Genomic DNA, 27,048 nt, shown 5'->3' with positions numbered 1-27,048 from the left:
ACAGATGTGGGAGGGTGAGAAAACAGGCTGGTTAGTTAAAGAGTGTGGTTTTCAGCACTTTACAGAAAGTGGTGTAGGATTTTTCACTTCTTAGGGTGGTGGGTAGTGCGTTCCAGTTTTTTGGAACTAGGTGTTGAAAGCTTGACCCGCCGGCTTTACTACTTTGAAGGTAGGTACGTATAGCTGGTTGGTTAGGTAGGATCTGGTGGATCTAGTGAATGAGTTGATGGTGATCCTTTCGGATAGGTAAGGGCGGTGTCAGCGGAGGGGCATTGTTGTGTGATACCATAGTTTTGAAAAGGATGCATTCTTTTACTGGAAGCCAATGTGCTTCTTTCCTGGCCTGTAAAATGTGTTCCCTTTTGGTTACACATGACTTTTACAACTTCATCTAAAACATACTGGTGTCAAGACACCCAACCTCAGTCACGGGAGATTGGGGCTCCAGTTTCCCTACATGCGGATCTGCAATGGTGGATGACAGAGCAGAACCTCCTTGCTTGCGTACAGTTCATGCCACATGCGACTATGTGGGAACTGGTGACGGATGCTTCCTTAGCGGGATGGGGAACAGTTATTAGGACCTAGGAAATCCAAGATCTTTGAGGAGTCGAAGATCAGAATCAACACCTTGAGTTGAAGGTGGTTTTTCTGGCCATAGGCTTTGCTACCTAGAACTGGCATAGAGGTGCATACTTATCTACACGGACAATACCACAGCAATATTTTATTTAAACAAGCAGGGGGGGTACATGTTTGCGGAAACTATGCTTTTTGGCAATAGAGATCTGGAGTTGGTGTTTGGAGCACAAACTACTGCCTGCAGCTCCACACCTTCCAGGAGAGGAGAACATCAGGGTGTGGATGCCCTCAGCCATTTAACTCATGCTACACATGAGTTGGAGATCAACGACATGGCACTACAACAATTTTTCAAGGCTGGGGGCGCTTTTAGTGGACCTCTTTGCGACACATGCAAACAAGAAGTGCACGCTGTACACATCTTGGAAGGGAAGGGGCACAAATTCACTGGCGGATGCATTTCTACTTTCTTGGAATGTACAGTCTCTGTTCTTTCTCTCATATCCTGCTGATTGCCAAGGTTCTGCGCAAGCTGAAGCATTCTACAGCTTGCTACATAATATTGTGGCCCCACATTGGTTATGATATTTGGACCTACAAAGCCTAACACATAGGGGTCCATGGCTGTTGCCAATCTGACCAGACATACCCCAACAACCGGAAGGAACAGTGCTTCACCCCAACCTCCAGCCGCTGTCTTTGCCGGCTTGGTACCTGAGGAGCTAGTGTATGGTCATCTTGGTTTATCTGACAAAAACCTGGCTATCATCATAGCCAACCCCCCGCTATTAATAACTTCCATGTATGACTTAACAGAAAGGAACTGCCAGTTGGGCACCGGCCATGGGGCAGATACCATACGGTGCACAGTAGTGTGCACATGCAGCATGCTTCGGCCTGTTCTGTGGGACATCAAAAGAATATGGAAGAGGGGGAAATATGGACTAAACAGTGAGTAACTTTGCCGGAAAACTACATCATCACCATGGAATCCCTCAAAACCATATTGTACATAGACAACATCCTCTCTGCCTCCATAATCGAGATCCTTCCGACTATCATGCTCCTTCCTTGCCTGGCAATCAACAGCTTCCTCACTCAAGGCACCTTCTCTTCTCCCTCGGAAACCAGACAAATCATCCCACTTCTCAAGAAATCAACACTGGAGCCCGGCGTACTCCGCAACAACCGCCCCATCTTCCTAGGCAAGATCATTGAGAAAGCAATACCCACACAACTCCTCCAACACATTGACCCCAACAACCTCATTCAGTCCAGCCAATCTGGCGTCAGTCAGATGTCTCACTGAAATGGCTATCATCAGGGTGATGATGGTCATGCATGCCTCCTGGTTCTCCTTGACCTCTCAGCAGCATTCTACACAGTAGACCACCAGACACTCACCAACAATTTACATCGCTGCATGGGATTAGCAAGATCATCCTCAGCTGGTTCAACCATGGAACTGCACAGAACCCTCCTGGATTCACACATCACGCAGTAATATGCAGATGAAACACGCAGGCCTACCTGAAGATCTCCTGCATCCACAGGCTCAAGGCCAGTCACACATTGACCCAGTCCTGGATGCCAGTGATTGCTTGAAGCCCAACTCCTCCAAGACCACATTTGTACTGCTAACCAACAACACCGAACACCCTCACATGCAGACGTGACTGTCCGTTATGAACCCTGTGGGGTCGCATCCCACCTGCACACACTCCCTTGGGTTCCACATCAACATACACCTAAGCTTCAAGTAACACATAGCAAGGAAGACGCAAACTGCTTGGTACCAACTTTCACTCCTCAAGTCCATCATCCCAGAAAACAACTTGGTCCTCTCCCACCTGGATGGTGGCAATGCCCTTCTGGAATACCATGGCACCTTTTGGGCTGTGTCCTACATGCTGCAGCAGTCCTCAAAGTACTCTGAAAATCTGTCCACATCACCCCATCCCTCATCAAACACCACTGCTATCATTGCAAGCATGTGTCATCTTCAAATCATCCAGCAGTCCCCAAGCTACCTAGATGAAAATGTTGCATCTCCCAGATGCCCACGATCCACCAGAAGTAAAGACATGTGCAGGCTTGAATTGTGCCAGTGCGGGATGTTAAGAACCAGAGGACGGGCCTTCTGTATGTACTGCCAGACTCTGGAACATCCTCCCCTCAACACCAGATTCGTCCCCTCCACTCACCACTTAATCATAGACTGGGTGATCTGCTCCATGCCCACTTTGCCCCCGCACACTAGTTTCCTTCTTTAGTTGACTCTAGATCTCTTGCTGCCAAATTGCCTGCCCTTCCCCGTTGTATGCTCCCTGCTCACTTGTATCTCTCCTCCACTCACTGTGTTCTTCCCCTATGACTTTTAAAAATGCTCTGTTGTGTCACACAGCTAGGTCTAAAGTGAAGTTTAGATGGCAGCCAAAACTATTAATTGGTGACGAATGTTTATTGGAGTGCTGGCCGAAGTCCTGGCCATTGTGTGTGTGTGACTAGAGGAACCCCAGTTAATTCTTAAGAGTACCTACTGTTAGGCATGGGGGATTCACAGACTACTGAACACAAGTTTCTTACCAGTCTTACTCTTCTTTTCATGAGGTAGGGTTGGATTAATGTATAACCTACTGAGACAGCAAACAAAAAGCTATTTGTACTAAATAGGGAGCAAGGACTGAAGCAAACTTAGTTAGTGATGAGGCCTTCTCAAACTTCACTACTGGGTGGACCACAGTCCATCTCTATCTAGCAATAGGGCTAAATGCCCATAAGGATCCAACAGTCACATATGGTGTTTAGGATTTAGTGTCCCACACTTCTTTCTTGCCTTGGGCTGGGTCTTTCTTCTCCATTGCTGATGTCTTGCTGGGATGTTAACATGGGACCCTGCATGTGCTTGGGTTGGGTTACCTGGCACCAACACCTTGGTGCTGGGTCGTCTTGGGGGTGGTCAGGTATCAGTTTTATCCCAGGCTATTCTAAGTTTTTCCCTTCTTGCCAGGCTCTACCTACCCTTGAGCTTACCCGTTTGAATGTACCAGGTCTTTGATCCACAGTCCCTGGAGAACCTTTGTAACACAGCTCTTTCTCACTCTAATTTTATGATTTCCTCATTTTGCTTTTGGAATTGGGGATTCTTGCCTGATTCTCATCTCACTCTGTGTTTTTCCCCTTTTCTGGCTTTTCCACCAGGCAGGGGCACTTTCACTCCTCTTATCGTTTTCCCCTGCCCTTTCTCTAAATACTGCTCACCACTTTGTCCAATCTATGCCCCTCTTTTAGTCTTTGTGGTCAGCACTTCTCAACATTTGTTCTCCCTCTCTGATCGGTGTCCAGTATAGCCACAAGCTGCCTACTGACCTTGTCATGCTAAACTCTACAGATACATTTTTAAGATCATCTAAATTAGCTATAAGTATCTAACAATATTTCCTACCTTTGAAAGTTTACTTGCCACCTTTTTAGATAAGAGTTTGGGATTCGTAGGAATACTTCTGATTTGTATGACTTATCCTTTAGTTTTGAAGGACTTGTTTGACTTTCAACACTTTAACATAACATAAGGCTCACCCTTAAAGATGTGTGCTTCTGATTTTAAATGGATTATGTATCTGTTCTGGACAGTTTACCGTTCATAGAATACTATTCTTAAGCACTTACCAGCACTGGAGATATGACTAACTGCACCTTCCATAATGCCACCTGTCGTCCCTCTTAAAAGTGAAGCCAAACTGCTCTGCAGCTTTGCCATTGAGGAAATTGGGACTAACTTTGTGGAAACCATGTACTTGAACTGTAGGTTGTTTTTTGCAAAGCTGCCTAACCGTTGTTTTGCTTTTTCCTCTCACAGACGTCTGTATGCAACTGGTTTTCCCATCCTGTCCAAATGGTTTATCTCCCACAGAGATTCTAAGTCTCCTTTAGGTGGGATACAAACATTCTTCATGTGCAATCTGTTTGCGAAGGCCTTACCCTGAGGCTCAAGTACTGCAATGGGTGGGAGCCGGATTAAGGTGCATGGGGAGGAGGAAATGATTCAAAGTAAAATGAGCCTTAAATCTTTCTGTCACTTAGAGTACACATCCTTTGAGTGAAAGTGTACATAGTTGCGTAGTAATATTGCCTGAAAACTTCATAATTACACTACATATGAGCACCGTTACACTTTAAAGTGTTACACATTTGAAGGGGGTGAGGGTTTTAGAGCAGTGTCGCAGGTGTATAAACTCAGTAGCGCAGTAGCCACATAACTTGTCGCCTGTTGCATTGCACAGGTATATAGATCAAAATTAAGGTTTGGTGAGCAGGAGCTAAAAGTAGCTGCTGTGTTTAGTGGGCATACCCAGTAAGCAAATTCTTTCTTTGGGGGAACACCTCCCGACCCTCCTTTCAAACAGAGATGGTGGGGAATGAATGTGGAAGTAAATGGGTCCTTCTCCCATTGAAAGTAACGCAGGCCTTTGGCCTAATGGCGCGGAAGTTATCTTGTGACAGGGATTGGTGCGGTAATTGTAGCACAGCAATTGCTGTGCTGAATAGACTTCGAACCCTTCCAACCCTCTTTAACCGTGCAGCTAGCTCCTAGAAGCACACGAAGAGAAGGTTGCACAATACTAAGATGATATGGTCTTATAGCTAAACTGAATGCTAAATATGACACTGAGACCCGTTAGGGGAATAGGTGGTATAGTTGGGTCTAGAGGGCCATCTAAGTAATTTTAGCTGAGGAAGTCGGGAACTTCATTGCACTTATATTTGAGAAATAAGTTCTATTAAAAATGTGATGGGTAAACTGCAGCTGAATCTAGAAGATTGGTTAATATGTTTGCCTATCATGACTTCTTTTGAGACTGTGCAGTTGTAAGGGAAGGGAGTTTACATGATTTTTTTTCCCACCATTTGGTCACCGTTAGGTCATTTTCTCCCTCCCTTCTCCACCCTTTCTTTTTAATTACGCTCCCCCACCATATTTTCCTAAGTTATCTCGTTGTGTACCTTAGTAGATAGTGAAAAACAAGTGTTGGGAGTTTTGCTTATTGAAAGCCTGATTTGACACGTGTGTATTGGATTGAGTTTTGTTGGTGTATTTTACCACTTTACTACTCAGGACGTGGAAAATCATATTCTTGCGGCACCATTTATAATTTGGGGTGCCCCATTTAAGTGGTAGATTGCTGCAGCAGTAAAGTGGTTTATAGCCTTGCTTGAAAGCATATATTATGATAAAGAAAATGTCGATGGAGATTTAAAAAAAGAGCAAATACACTCTAGATGTAGGAGGGAAGAAATGTGTTATATGTGTAATGGTTTCACCACAACTCTCTAAATTATTACAGATATTTCTGAGTCCAGTCCCATGAAGAGTCATCGGATGGATGCAGCAGATCCCGCCCTCATCTCATGGTTACAGAGCCTTGGCGTCAATGACCGTTCTATCGAAATGGTAGGTTCTCTTGTGGGTCACTGCTGCATTCATTGTCCTTTGTTCAGCCACCGCCACACCAGAACTGTTGTGCTTTCTTTTGCCAATAGGAGAATATCTGCCCTGGTCCACTCTTTTTGCCCACATCTGACTAGATCAGCCCTCGGTGCACCTGTGGCCAGACATTCAGCGTTGGCAAGGCAGACCAACATTGATTTACAAAGGCCCACTGACAGTATTCTGAGGTCACTGAGCAAATCCTTCCCTAAGTTGCTGAAGACCGTTTTTGGAGACTGATAATTTTGGGTTTGAAACCCAGCATTCACACCATGCAAACTAGATTATGCAACAGTAGGTTTCAGAGAAAATCAAAACTGTTTATATGTGCAAAGTATGTGTGGCAGGTCAATTCAGAGCAGGCAGGAGAGCGATGATTAGGTATGGGGATTGAAGGACATTCTACAGTGCCAGTCACGTTGACGAGCTTGGATGCAGACCCAAGACGGCCTTATTAAGTCTGCATTAACTGTGTTTATTTGGTAGTTGATGGTGCATAATTGGCTTCTTTTGGTCATTTTAATTACATACAATTGTTTGTTTATTTGACTAGTTACCTTGTGCCATATGTACAAGAATATGGCAAAAAGCCTGTTGGCCAAGTATCTCTACATTTGGTAACTGTTCAACCATAATTTTAGCAGGGACAGTGGAATTATATGGACTTGTTTACAATACTGCTAAAGGGACCGTTATAGCTGCTGCTTCCAGTGGTGGCTGTTGCATTTTGTTCCATGGAGTGACGTAAACATACCACACTAATGGGCACAAGTGCCCAAGCACAGCAAGGTTTACTAAACAACCCAGGATGATTCAGGGGATTCGTCCCCCTACGAGAAATGTTTTAAAATAAAGGGTTGAAATAGGTGGTGGGGTCAGTTGTCTGTCTGCACTGAAAATGGCTGTTTGAAAAGGATGCCTAAAATTATACCCTGGTGTTTGGTAAATGCTTCTTATTATGCTTGATGCTGGTTTGTTTGATTATGGTGCTGCGGATGACTGCAGAACCCTACATCTGCCCTGAGCTCAGAGCACCTAAGATGGCGTCCACCAGCACTGTGACAGCAACCCTGCAGTGAGAGGGAAAGTAGCGATGTTTACTGCTAGGAGAAAGCAGACTGTTCTGTACCATTATCCCTGACAATTTGATTTTGTTGTGACGTGTACTCCCTGTGGAAGCTGAGACCAGCGGATTGTGGGAGAGGACTGGAGCTCCAAGCAGTAAAAGATCCTAGTGGTGGCCAACATTTTCCGGGATGCCAGAAGAAGTGCATATGTGGTGCAGAGGGCGCTGTCTGCAATATGCATTCTGCGGGGTGTGGTACCTGCCTGTAGTGCTACACAAATGTGAAACGGGTATGGTACCTGGAAACAGTCACAAAGAGCCTTGGGACTGTGACAGGCCAAGTTTTGTAGAGCCCTGCTCGATTTCTGTCCGTGGCTCGGTGGCAGGGCTGTAGCAGGAGGCAGACACTTGAAGAACATTACTGGTGTTTTTAAAAAGAATTAAGATAAGGCCTATATTTCGCTACTGCTAGAGGGGTATCCCTGCCTATAGGTGCTAGTCAGTCGTCGGGAAGTCCCAAATGAATATGTCCATGGTCCAGAAAGAGTTCCAACGGACCCGACCACTATTTAAAATAACTTAATTTATACTAGGTGAATGTCTCCCCTCTGCTTGCTCTCTCTTATGGCAATGTCTCTTTTTAGTCCTTAGTTCTCTTAAGTAAGATATCTTCAAATATTCTCTTGCCCTCTTCTCGACAAGATTTTGTAACTCTTTACAATGTATTTGGGTTTTGTCTCCCCTTTTGGGACAGTTAATACAGTCCTTTGTATCCCTCTTTCTTGTACCTTGATCCAAGCATAAATGTCTTCCTGTGTCTTGTAACTCAGTTCTTCTTATGTTGGTTATCCTTTGTAGTAACTTGACCTTCCCCTTCTCCTGGGGTTTTGTTGGTTTGTTTGTTTTATTATTTATATTGCGCACCAGACCCAGGGGTATTCAGGCGCGAAGGCAAAATGAGGGTTGTTAAGCTTATGTTTCGGTTACAAGTTATACACGGGCAAGTACAGCTGTGGTTACAATGCTGTGTACATGTACAGTCGAGGTTTATATACAAATTACAAAAATGCAGGTATGGTACAGATAAAGCGAAACAAATATACAAAAGATCCCAGAGGGCTGTCAGTGGGGCATGATTAGGCATCATGTTCTTTTAGCCAATTAATGAGACTGCTTCTGAATGGAAGGTAGGGGAGATCTTCCCTTAAGGCAGGGGGAAGGGAGTTCCAATATTGTGCAGCTTTAACAGGGAAGCTGCTCCCACCGGATTTAGTGAGTTTAAATCTCGGTACTAGCAGGAGGTTGGAATTGGCTTTTCTTAGGGGGCGAGAGGCTGTTTGTCTGGTCAATCTGTCTATGAGGTATTGTGGGGCTGCGTGGTTAAGGCATTTGTGTGTTAGGGATGCAGTTTTGAGGAGGATTTTGTCTTTTGTGGAGAGCCAATTGGTGGATCTCCTGAGGTCTGATATATGGGCGTTTTTGGGGACGTTTAGGGCCGCTCTCAGGGCATTGTTTTGGAGGGTCTGGATTTTGGAGGTGATGTATTTATTACTGCCTATGTAGAGGGAGTTGCAGTAGTCTAGTTTAGACAAGATAAGTGCTCTAGCTAGGGTGACACAGTTGTTGGGTGTAAGAAAGGGCTTGGCTGCTCTAATTAGCTTGCAGGTATAGGAGGTGGCTGAGGCCATGGCATTTACTTGTTTGCCAAAGGTAAGCGTGGAGTCTATATAGAAGCCGAGAGTTTTGGACTACCTTGGCCACAGTAATGATGTTGTTGTCGATTATGAAGGAGTCATAATTTGGGCCTCATTTTGTGATGTTGGAGGCTGTGCCTAGAATGAGGAGTTCAGTTTTGTCATCATTCAGGCATAGTCCATGGGAGGCCATCCATGCTGGATGATGAGGTAGACTCTGTTCACAAACGCCAAATCCTTGTCATAATCTCCCGTCAATGGGATGAGGATCTGTGTATCATCTGCATAGTTAGTGTAGGTGATATCTAGGCCGTCTAGATCATCGAAAAGGGGCTTTGTGAAAATGTTATACAGAGTCGGAGATGCACATGATCCTTGGGGTATGCCACATGTTATGGGTGCGGGGTCTGCGGCTGCTAGAGAAGAGAAGACTCGCATTGTCCTGTTATCTAGGAAGGACTGGAACCATGCGATTGCCTCATGAGAGAAGCAGGCTGCTGTTGCCAAATGATTGCAGAGTATTGCGTGGTCTACCAAATCGAATGCAGCAGAGAGGTCAAGGAGTAGTAGGAGGGACGTTGTACCCTTGTCTCTTAGTGTGTCGATTTGTGCCTTAAGGTCTAGGAGCGCAGTCTCAGTACCATGCTGTGGTCTGAAACCAGACTGACAAACTCCTAAGAGGTGGTGTAGTTCCAGATGGTGCTGGATTTGTAGGTAGGCTACTTTGTCCAGAATTTTGAGTAGGAATGGCACAGTGGTGGGTATAGGGCGGTATTGGTTGGGATGGAGGGGTCCAAAGTTTGCTTTTTAAGGAGGGGTAGGACCCAGGAGGGTTTCAGGTTGCTAGCTATAGTACCTGATGTGAATGATGCATTTATAAGTTTAGTAATGAAGGGTGAGAGTTCACGGGCAGCGTCTTTTATGGTTTGTGCTGGACATGGGTCGCCCTGGCAATTGGAGGGTTTAAGGGTAAGGATGACTTTCTCGACTTCTTTGGTGGACACTTTGCGAAATTAGAAGCGGGGGGTGTCTGGTATGGGAGGTGTTGAAGTGGATAGCAGAGTAGGTAAAGTATTTGTGGTAGTCTTGCGGGTGGAGCCATTACTACGTTTTTTTAGCAGTTATGGTGGTTTGTTTGTTATTAATCTTTGCCTGGAGCATTGTTATCTTGTTGGCAAGGGCATTTTGTATGCTTATACACCAGTTCTTATCCTTGAGGCATGAGACGAAACTTGGATAGGGGATTCTACTTCCTTTAGGATGGAGAACAGTTCTTTGGCGTTAGATTTGGCTTGAGCAATTCGGGAATTGTAGGAGGTTTGTTTAGCTAGAATGATTTCTTTTTTGCAAAGTGTGGCTAATTTCTTCAAGTTCATTTTGTTGATGTCTGAGGGGTCTGATCTCCAGATTTTTTTCACTTAGATGTTTCTTATGTCGGATATCTTTCAGAAGAGGTGTGAACCAGGTATTTAGGTGTTGGCGGGGTTTGCTCTTTCTAATCTTCAGTGGTGCGATAGCATCCAGTGAAGCGAGCATCACTTCATTGTACATATCTACCATGGTGGCTGGGTCAGACTGATCTGGGATGGAGTTTAAAGTGGGGGGGATGAGATTTTCAGGAGTAATGTTTTTTCTATTTCTGGTAGGTGCGGTAGGGGCTAGGGTGATAATATTCATGGGTGGTGTGACTTCTATGGTGAAGGATACCAGGTGGTGGTCGGACCAGGGCTGGGGTATTATGAAGGTAATAGTGGTTGGGCAATTATGTTCGGCAATCCAATCAAGGGTCCTACCTTTAACATGGATGGGTTCTGTGATCTTTTGGGTGAATCCTAGTTCCTCAAGGGAGCTGTTGATGTGAAGGGCATTAGAGTCTCGTAAGTCATTAAATCCAAGGTTGAAGTTGCCTAGGATGAGGCATTGAGTAGACTTTTTTAAATTGTTAGATAATAAGTTCATGAGGTCTTCCTCAAAGGAACCTAGGTGGCCTGGTGATCGGTATATCAGGTGAATGATGATGGTTTGGCTTTGAGGGATTCGCAGGAATTGGTATTATAGGGTGAGGAAAGTCTTAGCTTTAGGTTATTTTTAACAATTATAGCAAGGCCGCCGCCTCTAGATGTAGTGCGATCCAGGCGTATAAGGGTGTAATTGTCTGGAATGGCTAGCATGATAGCTGATCCTGCTGCGGGATGGAGCCAGGATTCAGTGATTGCTAGGAGATTTATGTTTTCGTTTAGGATAGTGTCTGCTATTTCAGTGGCATGGGCTACCATAGAGTTGGCGTTTATTAAGGCGCCTTTTATTCCGAATAGGGTGGGTAGAGTATGGGGTGACTGATCTTTGTGTTGGTGTTTTGGGGGGAGGTGGATTCTCTAAAGATTCGACAGTTAAGTTGTAGTGGGTGTTGGCCATAGTTGTCTATATGGGGTGGAGTATTGGTAGTGTGCATGGTGTGCCTAAGTTGATTTTTGGTAGGGTGGACTTTAGTTAGCGGATCGTAAATTCTTGGGAGTCTAGCGCAAAGTTTTAGGTTTCGTTGTTGGAGGCTGCGAGGTTTGGTGGCCATGTTGGTGGGCTCAGGGGGTACGCTTCCGTACGGAAGCTGGTGTGGCTGGGACGTGTTCATGTTATGAAGGGTGATCAAATTGAGGATAGTTCTAAATGGAACCGTGTAGAGTAGTGTTAAATACATAGTATAATTATTTGGGTGACCTGGAGAGCTGGCAACCTAGATGCTTTGCTAATACAGGCAGGGGTAGGTAAGCATTGCCTGGTGGCTAGTGGACGTTTATAGGCAGCCTCAATGCGGATTTGTTAATAGGGGCAGGAATAGGTATACACTGGCTGATAGCTAGTGGGCATGAACCTGCTTGATGAAAAGCGCTATATCGTCGTCATATAGTGATATTCTTTGTTTGTGGGAATATAACTGAATTTCTCTATGTAGGTGCTGTTCTCGCAATAAAGCGGTCAGTGGCTCCCTCGCCAGTGGAAACTGCAGAAAGCAGCACCCCTGCCTCATCCCCCTTCCCATTATCAAGGATTCTGAAAGAGTTCCGCTGATGGCAATTCTGGCTGCTTGGAGTTTATACAGTGAAGCCAATTGGGACATAAATTGAATTCCAAACCCAATTTTCTTAAGAACACTCAACTGATCCATTCAATGCCTTCTCAGTGTCCAAGAATACTGAAACCGGCAACGCTGCCAGGTCTTTTACATCAAGGAGCCACAGAGAAACAGCGCAAACCATATGTTGTGTTTCGTCCGGGGATAAAACCGAATTCATCAGCTAGGATCAAGTCCGGCATGAGGGGAGAAGCATATTCGCCAATAGTTTCGCACAGATTTTATTATGAACGTTTATAAGGGATAGTGGGTGATAGGAAGCCCATTTAACTGGAGATTTAATGGACTTGTGCAGTAGGGTTATTGTTGCTGGTGGAAAGATTCTAGATCCACCGACTTTGAATACATTCAGAGCGGATGAGGCACAAGGGATGTGCATAGGCCTTGTATGGTTCAATTGTCAGTCCATCTGTCCTGGGGGCCTTCGACCCCGGGAATGGCCGGATAACACCCAGCATTTCCTTGACTTAAAAATCCTGTTACAGCATAACCCTTTGCTCATATGAAAATGAATACAGTTCAATCTCATCTAAATATTGCTGAACATGGCCCTCCAATAGGTTCCCCTTTGAAGTGTATAGTGAGTTAAAGAATTCACAGAACACTTGCACTTTCTAAGCCACCTCATATTTAGGGTCTCCATTCTGATTTTTAATTTGGTCAATGTACTTTGGTTTAGTCTCCATGGCCAACATTCTGGCCAGGAATGTCCCAAGCTTTTTGCCTTCGCTGTATTGTCGGACCTGATTAGCCCGATTTCGGAACTCAAACTCTCCTAAGGCATTCTCCCAAAATGTGTCTAATTCTTTCTGAATTTCACCAGCTTGTCCTCAGCTCCAGATGAATGGTATTCCTTCTCTAAGGTTTTAAGCGTGGCTTTGATGGCTTCAAGTTCCCTCCTGATTAATTTGAGAATCCTAGCCTCTTAGGCAATGCATACTCCCCCAATATAGCACTTAAATGACTCCCACACCACTCGAGTCATCTGAATCCTCATTGATCTAAAAAAAGGAGATCTCTTCTTGTAACTCTTTATGGAACACCCCGTCCTTCAGTGCCTCTTCCTTTAAAATGCCAATTCCTCCTACGATCTTTCTCATGTATCACAGAAACTAAAATGACCGCCGAGTGATCCGAAAGTTTATGCGGGAGGATCTCACAATCCTTAAAGTGTAACACGCTCGTCCTAGAAACCACTATGTAATCTATATGGGAGGCTGTTGCGTGAACCCATGAATGGAAGGTATACTCCTGCTGGCCCACATGTTCCAACCTCCAAATGTCTAAAAGGTTGTAAATAAAGCAAATGTCCCTCACCGCCTGGTTAGCCATAGACAGTTTAGTCAGTTCCTTCTTAGATCTTGTTGCCCTGGGATCTAGGACGGTGTTAAGGTCCATACTCTAGAGGACCACAGAGTCATCTATTTCAGTTAGATTTTGAAACACCCAATCAAAGAACTCAGGGTCATCCAAGTTGGGAGCATATGTGTTGACGAGTACAACCTGCACACCATTAAGGGTACCGGAGACAATCGGTGCCCGACCCTCCCTGTCTGTTCGAACCTCGCACATACAGAATCCAAGGGATTAATGGATCAGTAGCCCAACACCTCTGGTGTATGCGGAGTATGAGGAGTAATAACAATGACCATGTCCATTTAACTTCAGATTGACCATTAAGGTGTGTTTCTTGAAGGGGTATCATATTCACAGCATGTCCTCTCAGATACAATAGTAACTTTCTGGTTTTACATGGATGGTTGCCCTCCTGATATTCCAAGTGGCTATCTTAATCGGCGACACGGGTCCTCCATACTAATAGCACTTGCCCAGACCGGGCCCGGCACCCAAGAACCTTGTTTACCATACAATTAGTCTTTCCCACCAATATCGGTCTATGATACCACAAACCTAGTCCTCCATTCGGGGAACAGACCTGGCGTCCTGTGATGCATTAAAAACAAAAACGGCAATAAGAACTCAACAGGAGTACCATACCCCACACAGATCCCTTTGACCCCACCTTACGGCACAACCCTAATTGGTCCCACGAGTACCCACCCATCCACCCCAAACAGAACTTGAGCAGTTTATACGCGGGGCGCATGCACCTCCGCCAACCCCAGCCTTTACAAGACGATTCCCTTGTAAGTAATTTCAAAGCATCAAAGTGAATTCCCAAGCTATGCTTTGGATCAGCGATCATCAGAACCTTATGTCTGTGCAGCGTCCCAGCCATTGACACCACCTTCTGTTGATGCAGCAGAACTCAGGTTGTATCATAATGTTCAACTCCGTCTCCATCTCCTCCATTCATGATTTTCCCCTTCCCCTACTTCGTTTTAATCTTTTCCACAAAGGTACCCGCTGCCCATGGGGAGGTGAAGAAATGCACTTTCCCTTCATGCTGAACTCAGAGTTTGGCTTTATACATCATGGCGTACCAAATGTCCCATTCCTGCAGAGCCGTTTTAACTCTAGCAAATATTCTTCTGGATGCCTGGACCACTGAGAAATCTGGGAAAATCTATATTCTGTCCGCATCATAAGCCAATTCACCTTTTAATCTTGATGATCTTAATATTGTGTCCCTGACTCTGTATTTAAGGAGCTGTGCGATCATAGATCGAGGTGGAGGGCCAGGCACGGGTTTAAGAGCTGGGATTCCATGAGCACATTCCACCACAAACATTGATGAGAATTCTTTTGGACCGTAAACCTCTTTGCAGAGGTTCTCTACAAACTCGTGTGCCCAGTCTCCTGTATCTCTTGGACCCCAACCAAGTGAATATTGTTCCTCCCAGTTCACCCATCCAGATTCTCATTTTTCACCATTACGACCTTCAATGAGTCTTCCACTGCTTGAAGTTTGGAGGTGGTCTCATTCGTAGAATGTTCCAGGTCCGAAATACGGTACTCTGCTTCATTAAATTGTGTGCTGTGTTTATCCAGGCGCAGCTATAGCAAGTCAACCTTATTTGTAAGGGCATCAGAGTTTACCAATCCCTGTCTTTGAGGTGCATGAGGAGTTCTTTCACATCCATCTCTGTCTCAGCTGAAGGGGCCTGCTCCTCTCCTTCCTCTCTCAAGGGGCGGTTGGGTCGCATTTGGGGTCTTGGGCTGTTTCATAGTTGCGCCATCATCAAAGGATAGCATGCATGGATTTGTATCACCTTTCCCCATGGCGTGAAGTCACAACGAGGATATTTAATGCAGGGACCCTCCAGTCACTGTTTGCAGTGGGGTTTATAGGCTATCCAGCTTCACCATACGTTTGAAGGGGAGACTCACCCACGCAGTGTTTGAGGAACACTAACCTTCGGAAGTTAAAATCTGTAAGTCCCCTCCCCGACGGAAGCACCACAGCAGCCACACACACCAGACGCCATCGCGCCCAGTAGTGTCCTCACCAACTTTCAAGGCCCCCCTGGCCTCCACGATGTCTGTATTTCCTCTTCGACCCACCTGTGGCTCCAATCACCCAGATTACAGGCCTGACCGTCTCGGCTATGGAGCACTAACATCCAGGTACCTGGTCCGACACAGAGGCGCACACATGGTGTATCCCAGTGTGGGGAGAATCAGACTGCCGTCTGTATCACAGCTGCGGGCTCAGCAACAGATTTCATTGCCGCCACTCTTCTGCGACCATCAGGGCCAAGCCAACCCCATGGCACTCAGCCCCCTTGCTCACCTGGAACAGGGGACACACTGATGTGATCAGCAGGACAGAGCTGAGCGTCCCCATAGTGAGTTGTCCTTGACCGCAGCAGCCATCACACGGCCAGTCTATGCACAGCGGGCCGATGAACCCAACCCTCTGATGCTGTTGCAGCACTGTGGAGCCAACTGCAGTGGCCTCCTCCGCCGCACTGCTTCTCCACCGCCCCGGTTCCTTGAGGGCTTAAATTGGCAGCGAGGGCCCTCAGAACCCTGTGCAATCAGCTGGGTGTCCACCGACTGGATCCGGGTTCAGGAGCAACGGGATTGCATCAGGATATTGGGCTAGTTATACAGAGTTCACAGAAGAGCAGCCGTGTCGGTTCGGCTCTCGAGCATCACCGCCGTATTGGGGCTGTTTCGGGCACTAGCAGGGAAGGACTTTTGAAGTGATGGGGGGCCTTATTTTATAATGCATGGTAATAGTGTTTCTGTTGTTTTTTCAGTACTTAACTTTCATTTCAACTATTTCTGAATGACTTGCTTTACTAAACAGTTTTTCTGTATTTCTTCATTGAAACATCTCGGTCTCAAAAGTAAAGTGTTGGTGTTCTCTAGTGAAAAGACCCATTGTGAATGTGTATATATGTGTATAGTAGCAGTATGATGGTATTAATTACATGTTATTTATATTGCATAGATGTGTTCAGGCCTAGTAATAAGTATATTTGTATACTTTACAGTCTAATTTGATTTGAGTGCTCACTGTGTGTGTGTCCTCATATCATTACACCACCTCTGCAATTCCTGAAGTCTAAGTCTTACTGCTGTGCCACCTACTGTAACAGAGGCAGAGAGGAAGGTGATCCACTCCGAACCTGGGGTAGGCGGCCTACCAGGTTGATTGCCAGAGCTGATTCTACCCCAAAGGTGGGCTAGGGAGTTGTGGGGGCAGTCACTGAACCCCTGAATGTGGCTTTTATATCGGCCTAGGTGCCACTGTCAATCATTCAGTGCCTTAGTGTAGCATTTCCGGCTATTCCTTTTAGTTTTGTTTCAGCACTACAAGAACCACAAGGCACGTACAGTTGCTGCGAACAACAAACAACATGGAGAAGCCGCCACTGGGAATATGTTTTAATTTTTTTTATACCTTTTTAAACCTTTACAAAAAACACTTATAAAACAAAGTTTGCTAATAAAAATTCCTCAGGCGGGAAAGAGAAAGTAAAACCTATTTCACATTCATTATTTACAACAGATCAATTCATGTTCCAGTCTTAGCAAAAATAACAAACAATTCGAACTTTTCCCCAGAGATGCCATTTCTTCAATAAGGCAGTTGTACAGAGGAATCATGTCTGAGTCCGAACATGTCTTTAACAATAAGACACCAGAAAGACCTACTCCATTCATTGAGCCACATATCCTGTCCACCCTCAGCCTCGTTATTGTTAACTTGCAGCTGGCAATCCACAGACTTCTGATAGGAATTTAACTACAGCCAGTTTTAATGCGTTGAGTTTACCGTGTAGCATGTTCCACCATAGATCATCAGTATCCACCCTCGATGGATCATGGACAAATCTACCAAAGGCAGTTAGGTGTTGGGGAATTGGTGCCTCGCACTCCAACAGTAAGTGCTTTAATGATTCTGAGATTTTGGTGCTATGACAAAAGCGACAGGATTTTTTTGCATTACTCCTGAACGGATTTCTAGGATTTCCCCTGTAAGTAGGACGTTGAAACGAAATCTCAGATATAGGGTCCTCCTTTTAGGGTCAGGAAATTTCACCAGATATGATTCTGGGGAACCGATTTTCTTCCCTTCATGTAGAAGCTGCTTGTTAATCCTAGATGCTCCAACCATTCCCATGGATTTCATCCAGTCCATCGATTGCAACCTTTTCTTCACGCTCATAGGATTGGAAAACAGAATTCTACGTTTAAGACAAATGGAATCAAGAGATTTCACACATTCCATTTGTAGGTTCAACAACCACTTGATGCAGTGGTAACATTTCTTAATCTATTGCCCATAAGTGCGTAAAGAGTATTTTCCCTAGACAAAATAAGGTTACGATAGAGGGCCAGTCTTCTCCAACAGACTCTACTATGCAGAGAGAGAAGGCCCAGTTCGAAACGTATGGCACTCATTGGGACACTCTTCGGTAGGTAATAAAGAACTTTTTGCCATATTTTTGACTCTTAACTTGTCTGCCAGTCGGAGTGTTCAAAAAGGCAAAATTTCAAAGCCATGTAAGAGTTTGGGCAATACTTTAAGATTATAGAACATAATTAAGGGATCACTTACAGTATTTGACAGAAACCTTTTTCATTTAGAAAATCAATGTATCCACTTTGTCCAAGTAGTAATTCCAGTACATGTGGATTGTGGATCCACTGAAGACCGGAAAACCTAAATAGCAAAGGGATCTGACCTTAGTTAGGATACAGGAGTTGATTATTCATTTGAAAGAAGTTATTTTTTTCCCATTTGTAAGACAATTTACAACGGATTTCTTCTCACTGATGACTAGACCATTTCACTAGACATAGGTCGACAGCAACCAATTTCCGCTGAAGACCAATTGGGGTACCATCTATCAGAAGAAGGTCATCTGCATAGGCAGGCAATCATATTTGTTCTCCCTCTATCGTAGGTGAAATCAGCTATGCAAGTGTTAAAGGCCCATACACATCAGTTATGTAAAGATTAAAGAGAGTGGGTGCAACCAAACATCCTTGTCTTAGCCCATTGCCTGTTTGAATAAGACGTGAGAGATCACCAGACATGTTTAACCGGATCTGAATGGCTGATTCCTCATGTAGATGTATAAGAATGGTCAGAAGTCCGGATGGTATTCCCATCAAAGCCAACTTTGCCCATAATCTGACCCTATCTACCTTGTCGAAAACAAGGGATAGGTCAATAGAGGCTAGATAGATGGGACTTACTCCTTTCATACAGGCCTTCTCCAAAAGGAGACTAAATAGTAACCCTCCTATTTCAGCACCAATGTCCTTGCGGAAACCAAATTGTCGTACAGACAACAATGGTTTGTTGCAGCCCATTCGACTGTTTTTTGGAGCACTATTCCCGCAAAAATTTTGGAATCCGCATCCATGAGAGAAATCGGACGATAATTGTGCAGGCAGCTTCTATCCCTTTTTTATAGATCGGGATAATATATGATATCCTCCAGCAGTACGGGATAGAGTGGGTCAGTGTGATGTCAGAAAATAGAATGTACAATGCTTTTGCCCACTATTCAGGGTTTCTCTTGAGTGTATTGTTAGTGAGCCCATTAGGACCCTCTGCCCGAGAATTATTAGCTGCCTTAATCTGTTCTTCAATATCAGCTATGGTAAAATTACGTCCAGCGACCCCTTTTAGTTCCCTCAAGCAATTTGTCAGCGCAAATTTCCCCTCATATAAGGTGGAATAATGCGTTGCCCAAGCGTCCTCTTGTACACAGACAGATTGGATCATCACCTGTGGGTTCTCCATAGAATGTATTAACGTCCAGAACTGTCTGCCTGATGCGTCTTTTTAAGGCAGTTAGCATGGCGGTATTGTCCTTTTTTAGCATGATCATCTTATGGCTTTTTAGCCAGTTTTCTTTGCTTGTTTAATTAGATGAATTTGCTTCGTCTTTATAGCCTGGTCTAAATTGGAGTTTACAATTGCTCTAATGCAATGATTTGTGTGCTTTTTTTTTTTTTTTGCTCTTACCATTGGATCGTAGACGTGCAGACAAGGCTTTCTTAAGATCCTAGTGTTAATAAATTTTGCGGACCTATCCATCATACATTTAACATAGACCGAGAAGAGTATAGATCTAGTTGACAAAGGCGTACACTGATGTTCATGAACAAATAAAGCATTCAGTTTACTTATGTTCCCTTCATGCCATTTGATTCTATTACCGCCACAAGAGACCTTTGAGGTCATGGGAATCAAATCCTGATTAAGTGAGCTGTAAATCCACTCAAATTTTGTCTCAAGAAATCTGTGGTCACTCATAAAGGAATCATTCACAGCAAAGTCAACACATGCAGCCGTTATGTCCATTTGACATAAATATGTGACTAACAAATTGACTTATATACGCCATTCGACCATGTAAACTAATTTTCAGAGGTGTTAAAAAGAACATTCATATGGGCGAGTCCCCATGAATCAAATAGTTTGGCCCACATCTGCCCATGTGTGGTTTTACGTGTGGCTGCAAAGGGCGCCCCTTCAATCAACCCAGAATTCCCCATAGATCTAATAGAGGCGGAATCCATCTTTTTATTCATCCCCATTCCATTTTTGATTTCCAAATTGAGATCACCAACTATTATAATATTTAAACCTCTGTATTTGAGCAACATGGTCGAGAGGCAGATGTTTAGAGAGGTAATAACATTACCCAACGTGTTTTGGGGGTTCCAATAAATATTCAGCACCAAGATGAAAATTGACCGATGATCGTTGACATATTCCAGTACAATTGCCAAACCCCCCCCCCCTCCATAAAACAGTGAAGGATTCCAAAATGTGCATACCAATTGCTACTTTCACAGCTATAAGGAGACCTCCAGATGGTCTACCCCGAAGCCCCATCCTAGCAAGTTGGTGTCTACATTCTAAACCATCCAAGTGGAGAGGAACTGTCATCCACGATTCTTGGATACATGTCAAGTCCATAGATTTAAATTTGCTACATAGCGTATTGGAGGCCACCAAATTCGAGGGACCCCTGGAGTTCCATGATAAAAGTTGCCAATATTGAGTTGGATTTGGGCAACTAAAGTTTCTGGTGCATGGTTTGAATTTGGGAGATAGAATCTCTCAGCGATAGTGAGCCATCTCCACTCCTGGTCTTCCACTCCCTTCGTTGAAATGTTCACTTCCTTATGAACCTGCCCTTCCTCCCTTGGTAGGTAGGAAATATGCTTTAGGGCCGGAAAGTCCCTTCCGTTCTCCCACCCGCTGTTGAAAATGAGTATATCATACCCCATCCTGTTGAATTGCTCACTCTCCTGTACAATTAGGTCAAAGATCTTTTGAGAGTTTGGAACAATTTGCACATGATTGAGTTGCGTAGGGTGAATAAAATCCACCAGGCAGATATCTGCCAAAGAGATCAACCTCAGTCTTGATCTCATTAAATAGCGAGAGAACACGTGATCTATGAAGGGATGAAGGACCTCCAATGTCGCATAGATTGTATAGTAAGATGCTCGGATACTCAGGGAAAGCTATTTTCCTCCAAGTCATATTACGTAAATCACTGTCCTTAATATGAGTTGGCATAGTAGGCTCGTAAAGTACATGAGCCTCCCCTTACAACGGTTCCGTTGTTTGTGTGCTAACTCGTGAGTTAGAATACGGTACAAGTATGATCTCCTGTTCCGTTTGCGGTTTATCCCCCGCGCCCAAATGACCTATCTGTGTATGTTGTCTTAACTTCATCCCACGCTGCACATTCACGGTGCAGGAACCATCCAGATGGTCATGTTGAGAGATTCCACTTTTTTCATTAGAATTTTCAGGGAGCCCCAGATTTCTAAGCCTAGATATATAAGGCAGTAAGTCCATTATGTTTTTTTTAATGCTCTTGGACATTCATTGCTGTTTTGGGTGCCTTCCCCAAACATATGTTTGGGTAGATTTGTTAATAATGGTAATTCCTGAACCAGGTCATCCATTTTTGTGGTCTCTCCCAGATTCATTTTTATGCTCTTCTCATTATCTGAGGGAACCAAAATATTTGAAACCCTTAAAGGAAGAGGAGCCTGATTTACATCCATTGGTTGCGAGCTGAAACCTAGTCTGTGATATTCCGCAGATGTCATGGGGACATCACCCATCTGCTGCGGAATGATCTGAGGCAAAATTTTACACAAGGTCGATTTTTCCAGTACTCTATAGAAATTTGAGAGTTCAAGTTGCTTCACTTCTTTAGTTTCACCACCTACCATATTTATGGGCAGTGTCCGCTGTTCGACCCCTATTCCTAGATGACCCCCACCAGGCACCATTGCACCCGCCTGTTCTTTATTTGTATTTTTTGATTTTTTTGAGTTTTTTATTTTCTTATTTACCAAGGTTGAACAAGGTAGGGTTATGTCAGCATTAACATTATGAAGCTACATTGGCGCCCGGCTTTCTTCATTCAATTGTATCAAATCTGACAATGCAACTTCATTAGACAAGGCCTTGGTTTCTTTGATTTTTGTTTGAACCTTAGTGGGCTTCAAGCTTTTCTTTAGCAGCCTCTTTGGCTTTTATAGCCAGCTGTTTATGGCACCTTGATAATGAATAGCCATCACAACCGGAACTTATTTCATCCTGTAGACAGTGAGTGCCTATTAGCGACCCACTTACGTTATTAGCATTTTCTATTATATCTGTTAAGACAAACGGGCTGTCACGGGGCCCACAGGTGGGGTTTTCGCTTTCAGGAAACTGCCCCACCACCCCAAAGGTTGTTTAGGAGTAGAATTCAATACCAGGGTCGATAGCCCCTGTTCTAGTCTGGTAATTTTCAGAGACAGTTCTTTAATTGCCTCAAATTTTTGTTTCTCCTTCTAATTTCGTTGCATTGTGCCCAGATAGATCCTCAGTCCTATTGAACCTAGTTCGAGAGGAGGAGATTGCGCTATAAGTGGGACACTCACAACCTCTATAGTTTGGGATCCTTGAGATTTAACTATCAAGCAGTGGGTTACACTTGCCTTCGGTTCCACAGGGCCATAACCAGATAATTTGCCCATTAGGAATCCTTCCACTCTATTAAGTTTGGATTGTGTGTGCAATGTGATCCGTTTGAGGTCTCTCACTTCCAGGTCTGTTAGCTCATGCCCATTATCCAGGAGATTTAATATCCTGGAAATCACTGGAAGGGAATCCTCAAAATGATCGTTGTTCTCAGGAACAGGGGAGCTGGTCAGGGAAGCCCGCGGCGCCGGGGACTGTGTAGCAGGCAATGGTAGCACTAATTTGTCCTGCTTCCCCGGCATCATCAACTCCTCATTCAAATCCAATTCACATTTTTCGTCAGATCCCCACATTTTTTTTTCCTCAGTGAAAAGAGAGGCCGATGGAAGTGGAAATTTGGCGTTAGCTGAAAATATTCTATGGGGTGTTAAAGTCCCCATTCGAGGTAAGGCGTTAAAGAGATGTACATTGTCAATTCCGTTATGTGCAGCATTCACCGGAGTAGACGGGCCTCGAGAGAGCCTAATATGTTTACTCAGTTCCAGCTTCACTGTTTGGGACATCATAGAGACATCCAGATTTGTGTCCTTTGTCTCCTCAATTTGCTTCTCAAAAACCTGTTGATTCGGTAGCTCCTGAATACTCGGGAAACTTGTCTCTATAGGGACCTGGGAATCAAAAGAAAAGCCTGCCAGAGTAAACGAGATATCTTCGTCCCCCGACTCATGGTCCCTCCTCTTTGCGTGTATCTGGGAGTACATATGTGAAAATTCCAATTCCTGTATAATTTCCTGTTTTTTGCTTTTTTTCTTTTTCTTTCACATTCACAGCCAAATCTATACCTTCCTCAGCCTTAAATCTAGGGAGTACAGCACACTCTTCTGTCCCCTTCCTTCTCTCCCCACTCTGGGGTACGTCTTGGTTCTCTTTGGATACTTCTGCACCAGCCCCTCCGTTAGAACCGTGGAAATGCATATCCTCAATTGGAGCTTCATCATTGCCCTTATTAGGCATGGAAGTAGAGTGGCATATTTTTCCATTTCTTGGAACTGTTGCCATTTCTCCTGAGGTCGCAGAATTCCCCAAGCAAGGTTACTTTCAGAAATGTCCACCCTGGCCCCCCCAAACCAGAGAAAAAGGTACCAAACTCAGTTAGATAATGCTGTGCAAACAATGACAATTAACAGGAAAAAATGGATACAGAGTTGCGAGACTGGCAGAAGCTCAGAAGATAGGTAAAACAGCCCAGCTAAACAACCCTGAGCAGGCTCATGGGCTTACCTTACTAGCAGCTTCAAAACATATATGTATTGCCTCTATAGAAATTTTATCAGAGCCTTTTTCCCCCACTCCCCCTCACCGCCTAATAGGTCCTCACTTCCATGCGCGCGCGCCATGCGCAAACCCCGCTGCTTTAGTAAGCAGAAAGCGGGAGGCAGGGGGCGTGGCCAGAGCGCACTGAGGAACTACAGCAAAAAAGAAGAAAAAAAACAAGAAAACCCTTGTTAGACACTAGAAAGCCTAAGTACTCCTCTTGGGTCCAGAGCCCAACCCACCCAAAGCCCAACCCACACAGAGCCCAACCCACAAACTGGAAATGCGAGAAAGCAGCAAAGGCTCCTGGTGGCCAGGGTAGTTACTGTAGTAGTTGTAGTCCAAAGGCAATAATCCAATGTTTGTTTTGCCGCGGTTTTGGACACCAGCACTTCCTCTTCTCCTTACAGCCTTCCACGAGAGCAAGTAACATGCACAATCCAAACCAGTGCACAGTCCTGGGCAGCGATTCCAGCCCAACAGCTCCTCACTTCCGTGCCGCCACTGAAGAAATGGTAGCGGAGGCTCCAGCAACACATGACAGCACCGGAAAAGAAAGAAAATTTGACTCACCGAAGCCCAGTGCAGAAGGGATGTGGCCAAGCATTTTTGGCTGGACTGCCCCTTTTGGGGTGGAAAGAAGCATGATTTACATATGGTCTTTCCACTTTCTGTAATGGTTTGGTAGGCGAAGAGCGATGGTTTGTAATGTTGCCTAGGCCAATGCTAGAGTTTCAGATTAATTCAAAACCTTCCCGCCATCACTTTTCTTTTGCAGGAGGATGACTCTTAACACTTTTCCTTGATCAGTGATCATATTCAAATTGGTAGCATACAATTTTAGGGTCATCAACTCCCAGAATAAATACTTTGACTCCTACTTTATTTAAAAGAAAAGAGGTAGCCATTACGAGTGTCCAGGAGACTGACCTCCTGGTGCAAGGAACAAGTGACATACAATCAATATTTTTATACACAATATTACACCTTGGCTGAGGACAAAAAGAAGGGGGTTAATATTTGCATACGTCGGAATGTTAAGATCTAGTTGATTCCTTCCTTCCTCATCTTATAAATATTTTCTCCAGCGCCAGCTGTCTTGGGAAACAATTTCAGCCACCATGGAGCTTCAGCCATTGCGCACCCAGATGTCGGACGGGCCAGCATATTTGGAGTCTCTGCGCCCCATGACTTTAGTACTTTTATTCCGTACACTCTGGAACCCCACCTTGCTCTGCCAGCTCTTGCTGTCATATCTAAACCACAAAGAGCTTGGGCACCAATCCCTGCTTGGTCTGCGGGAGGCAAATGGCTGTGTCGGATCCCCACATAGTGTGCCTTTATTGCTTTGGGGAAGACGACTGTAGTGCTCCTGTCAATTCACTACAAGACTCTCAAGGAGCATGATGCAAACCTATTTATATATTTCCACAAGTGTGGAAAATGAATGCATTTGAAGTCCCCGGGGATCAGAGTCCAAGAATGCCAAGGTCGATGAACCTGTGGAGGAATACTCTTTTGAGAGAAAGGATAGGAAGCAGCAGGAAGAGTTCCTGCTCAAAGTGATGCCTCAAGGTGCCCCTCTTATTCGTCGTCCAGGAAGCAGGTAGTCACTCAAGCTCCGGAGATGCCTCAGAGAAATCACCATTTGTGCTCAAGGCACACTTCCCCACTAAGTCCTTGTCTCCAGGGGAGTGGGATGCATTGTAGCAACAGATGCGTGACATCTTTGCCAAGGTCCTGGGGTTGGTGAGAGAGTCAAGGTACACAGCATATAGTTAAGCTGGCATAGGCACCTCTTTGGACCATAATCACACATCTGCTGGCTCAATACCGGTTGCAGCAGTGACGCCTGCTCCACGCCAGTGCCATCCGACTCTGTTTCATGCATCAAAACCTCAACCAACTCTCTACGATATTCCCCCTTTATGAGGGGCAGGTTTCTCCAAAATGTTACTGAGATATTTTTCCAAGAAGAGAATGCCTTCCTTGTGGACTTGTGCTGCTTTACTAGGGCAAAGCAGACACATCTGAGTAGTTCTATGGTGATGTGGAGTATCTACTGGAGATGGCTGCAGACTTAAAGGCTAGTGACTTGGCTGGAGTTAGTGCTGGCACCATCTGTGGGCAAACCTTGCTGCTCCTTCCAGCGGACAGTTGCCATGGAGACTTCAGGGTTCTCTGCACCCACTAAGCTGAATGTTCAGTATGATCTTACAGACATCTGGAATGTGGTTCTTCCCTAGTAAGCCCTTTTATCATTGAATCCAGCAATTGCTGCCCCTATTTTCGCCACTTGGGAGAAACTGGCTTCCCTTCCTGCAGTGGAGTGTGAACTTGGCAAGAAGCACCATCCTACTTGGATCTGGGGTATCTGTCCACACACCCCTTAGTGGTGCAGGCCTTCATGGCGGATTTGCAGTACATGACCCTTCCCCTCTTTGCCCCCTGTAAGGAAGGCATGGTATCAACAGTAAGACAGACGCAATTGACCACAGTTCAAGGGTGTTTATTGTACTTCAACAATGGTGTGATAAACACCTATCTAACCCTAAATCTACAGATGGGAGCAAGCTTCGACCATCAAATAATAATAATGCAGTCCTAGTGGAGTCTCGTCAAAGTAAAATGGCCTATACTAAAAAATAAAACAATTGCCAATCCTTACCGCTAAATACAAATAGTGTGGGGTAGTGTTCATGAAAAAGAAAGAAGTGTTTACAAAATTATATGTCAGGATGTTCAGACTGTTGGCCTCCCTTTCCCACGTTTTCAGCACGGGACAAGACAGTTCACTCGAGCAAAGCACACACTTTGGCTTCTTCGGCACAAGGTTACAGTCCCATTACCAACATCAGGGCGTTCTGTACCCAAGTCTATTTACTTCAAAGTCTCTTGATTCAGAGGGCCTGATGTAACAAAACACAAAGTTCCTTTCCTCTTATACATACTCAATTCTTGTGATTCACTCTGGATCCCCCTCAGCCGGGCACAGATCCCTTTTATATCATCGTTACTGTGGAACCCCGGTAATATCCCCTTTTCACAATGTTCAGAGAATATTCCTTCTCGGGTGACTCACGGTTCACCCCAGATACCCCTCAGACGGGCTCAAATCCTTCCTTTTACACAATTAGTCTCCCTCAGTCGGTCTCTGACCAATTTCAGTTTGCATTAAACTATCAGACTTTCGAATGTGCACAGGGTTTAACTTGACCTGTTGCAGGACCACTTTGATCTCCAATTTCCATTTTCACAGTTGCCAACCCATTGGATACCTAACAGAGACCTTTGAGTGATCACCCACGTGGCACCGGAGCTCTCTGTCTACGTCTAGTCTTCCAAAAGTTCAGTCACTCCTCAGGTTTTCCATTATATTTATGTCGCTCGTTACATACTTTT

General features: G+C 44.7%; 1 protein-coding gene across 1 annotated transcript in view; it reads left to right on the top strand.

Annotated features, from left to right (window-relative positions):
- MAP3K6 (mitogen-activated protein kinase kinase kinase 6) overlaps positions 1-27,048 on the top strand; it is a 1,613,301-nt gene that overhangs the window by 1,543,289 nt on the left and 42,964 nt on the right. The window contains exon 27 of the mRNA XM_069622894.1: positions 5,928-6,034. Within this exon, the coding sequence (XP_069478995.1) occupies positions 5,928-6,034 (107 nt within the window). The remainder of the gene's footprint in view (positions 1-5,927; positions 6,035-27,048) is intronic.

Source organism: Ambystoma mexicanum, chromosome 11, assembly GCF_040938575.1.
Source record: "Ambystoma mexicanum isolate Mex_15411 chromosome 11, UKY_AmexF1_1, whole genome shotgun sequence".
NCBI lineage: Eukaryota > Metazoa > Chordata > Amphibia > Caudata > Ambystomatidae > Ambystoma > Ambystoma mexicanum.
The sequence above is the reverse complement of the archived record's forward strand: the minus strand, read 5'-3'. Positions and strand labels throughout refer to the sequence as shown.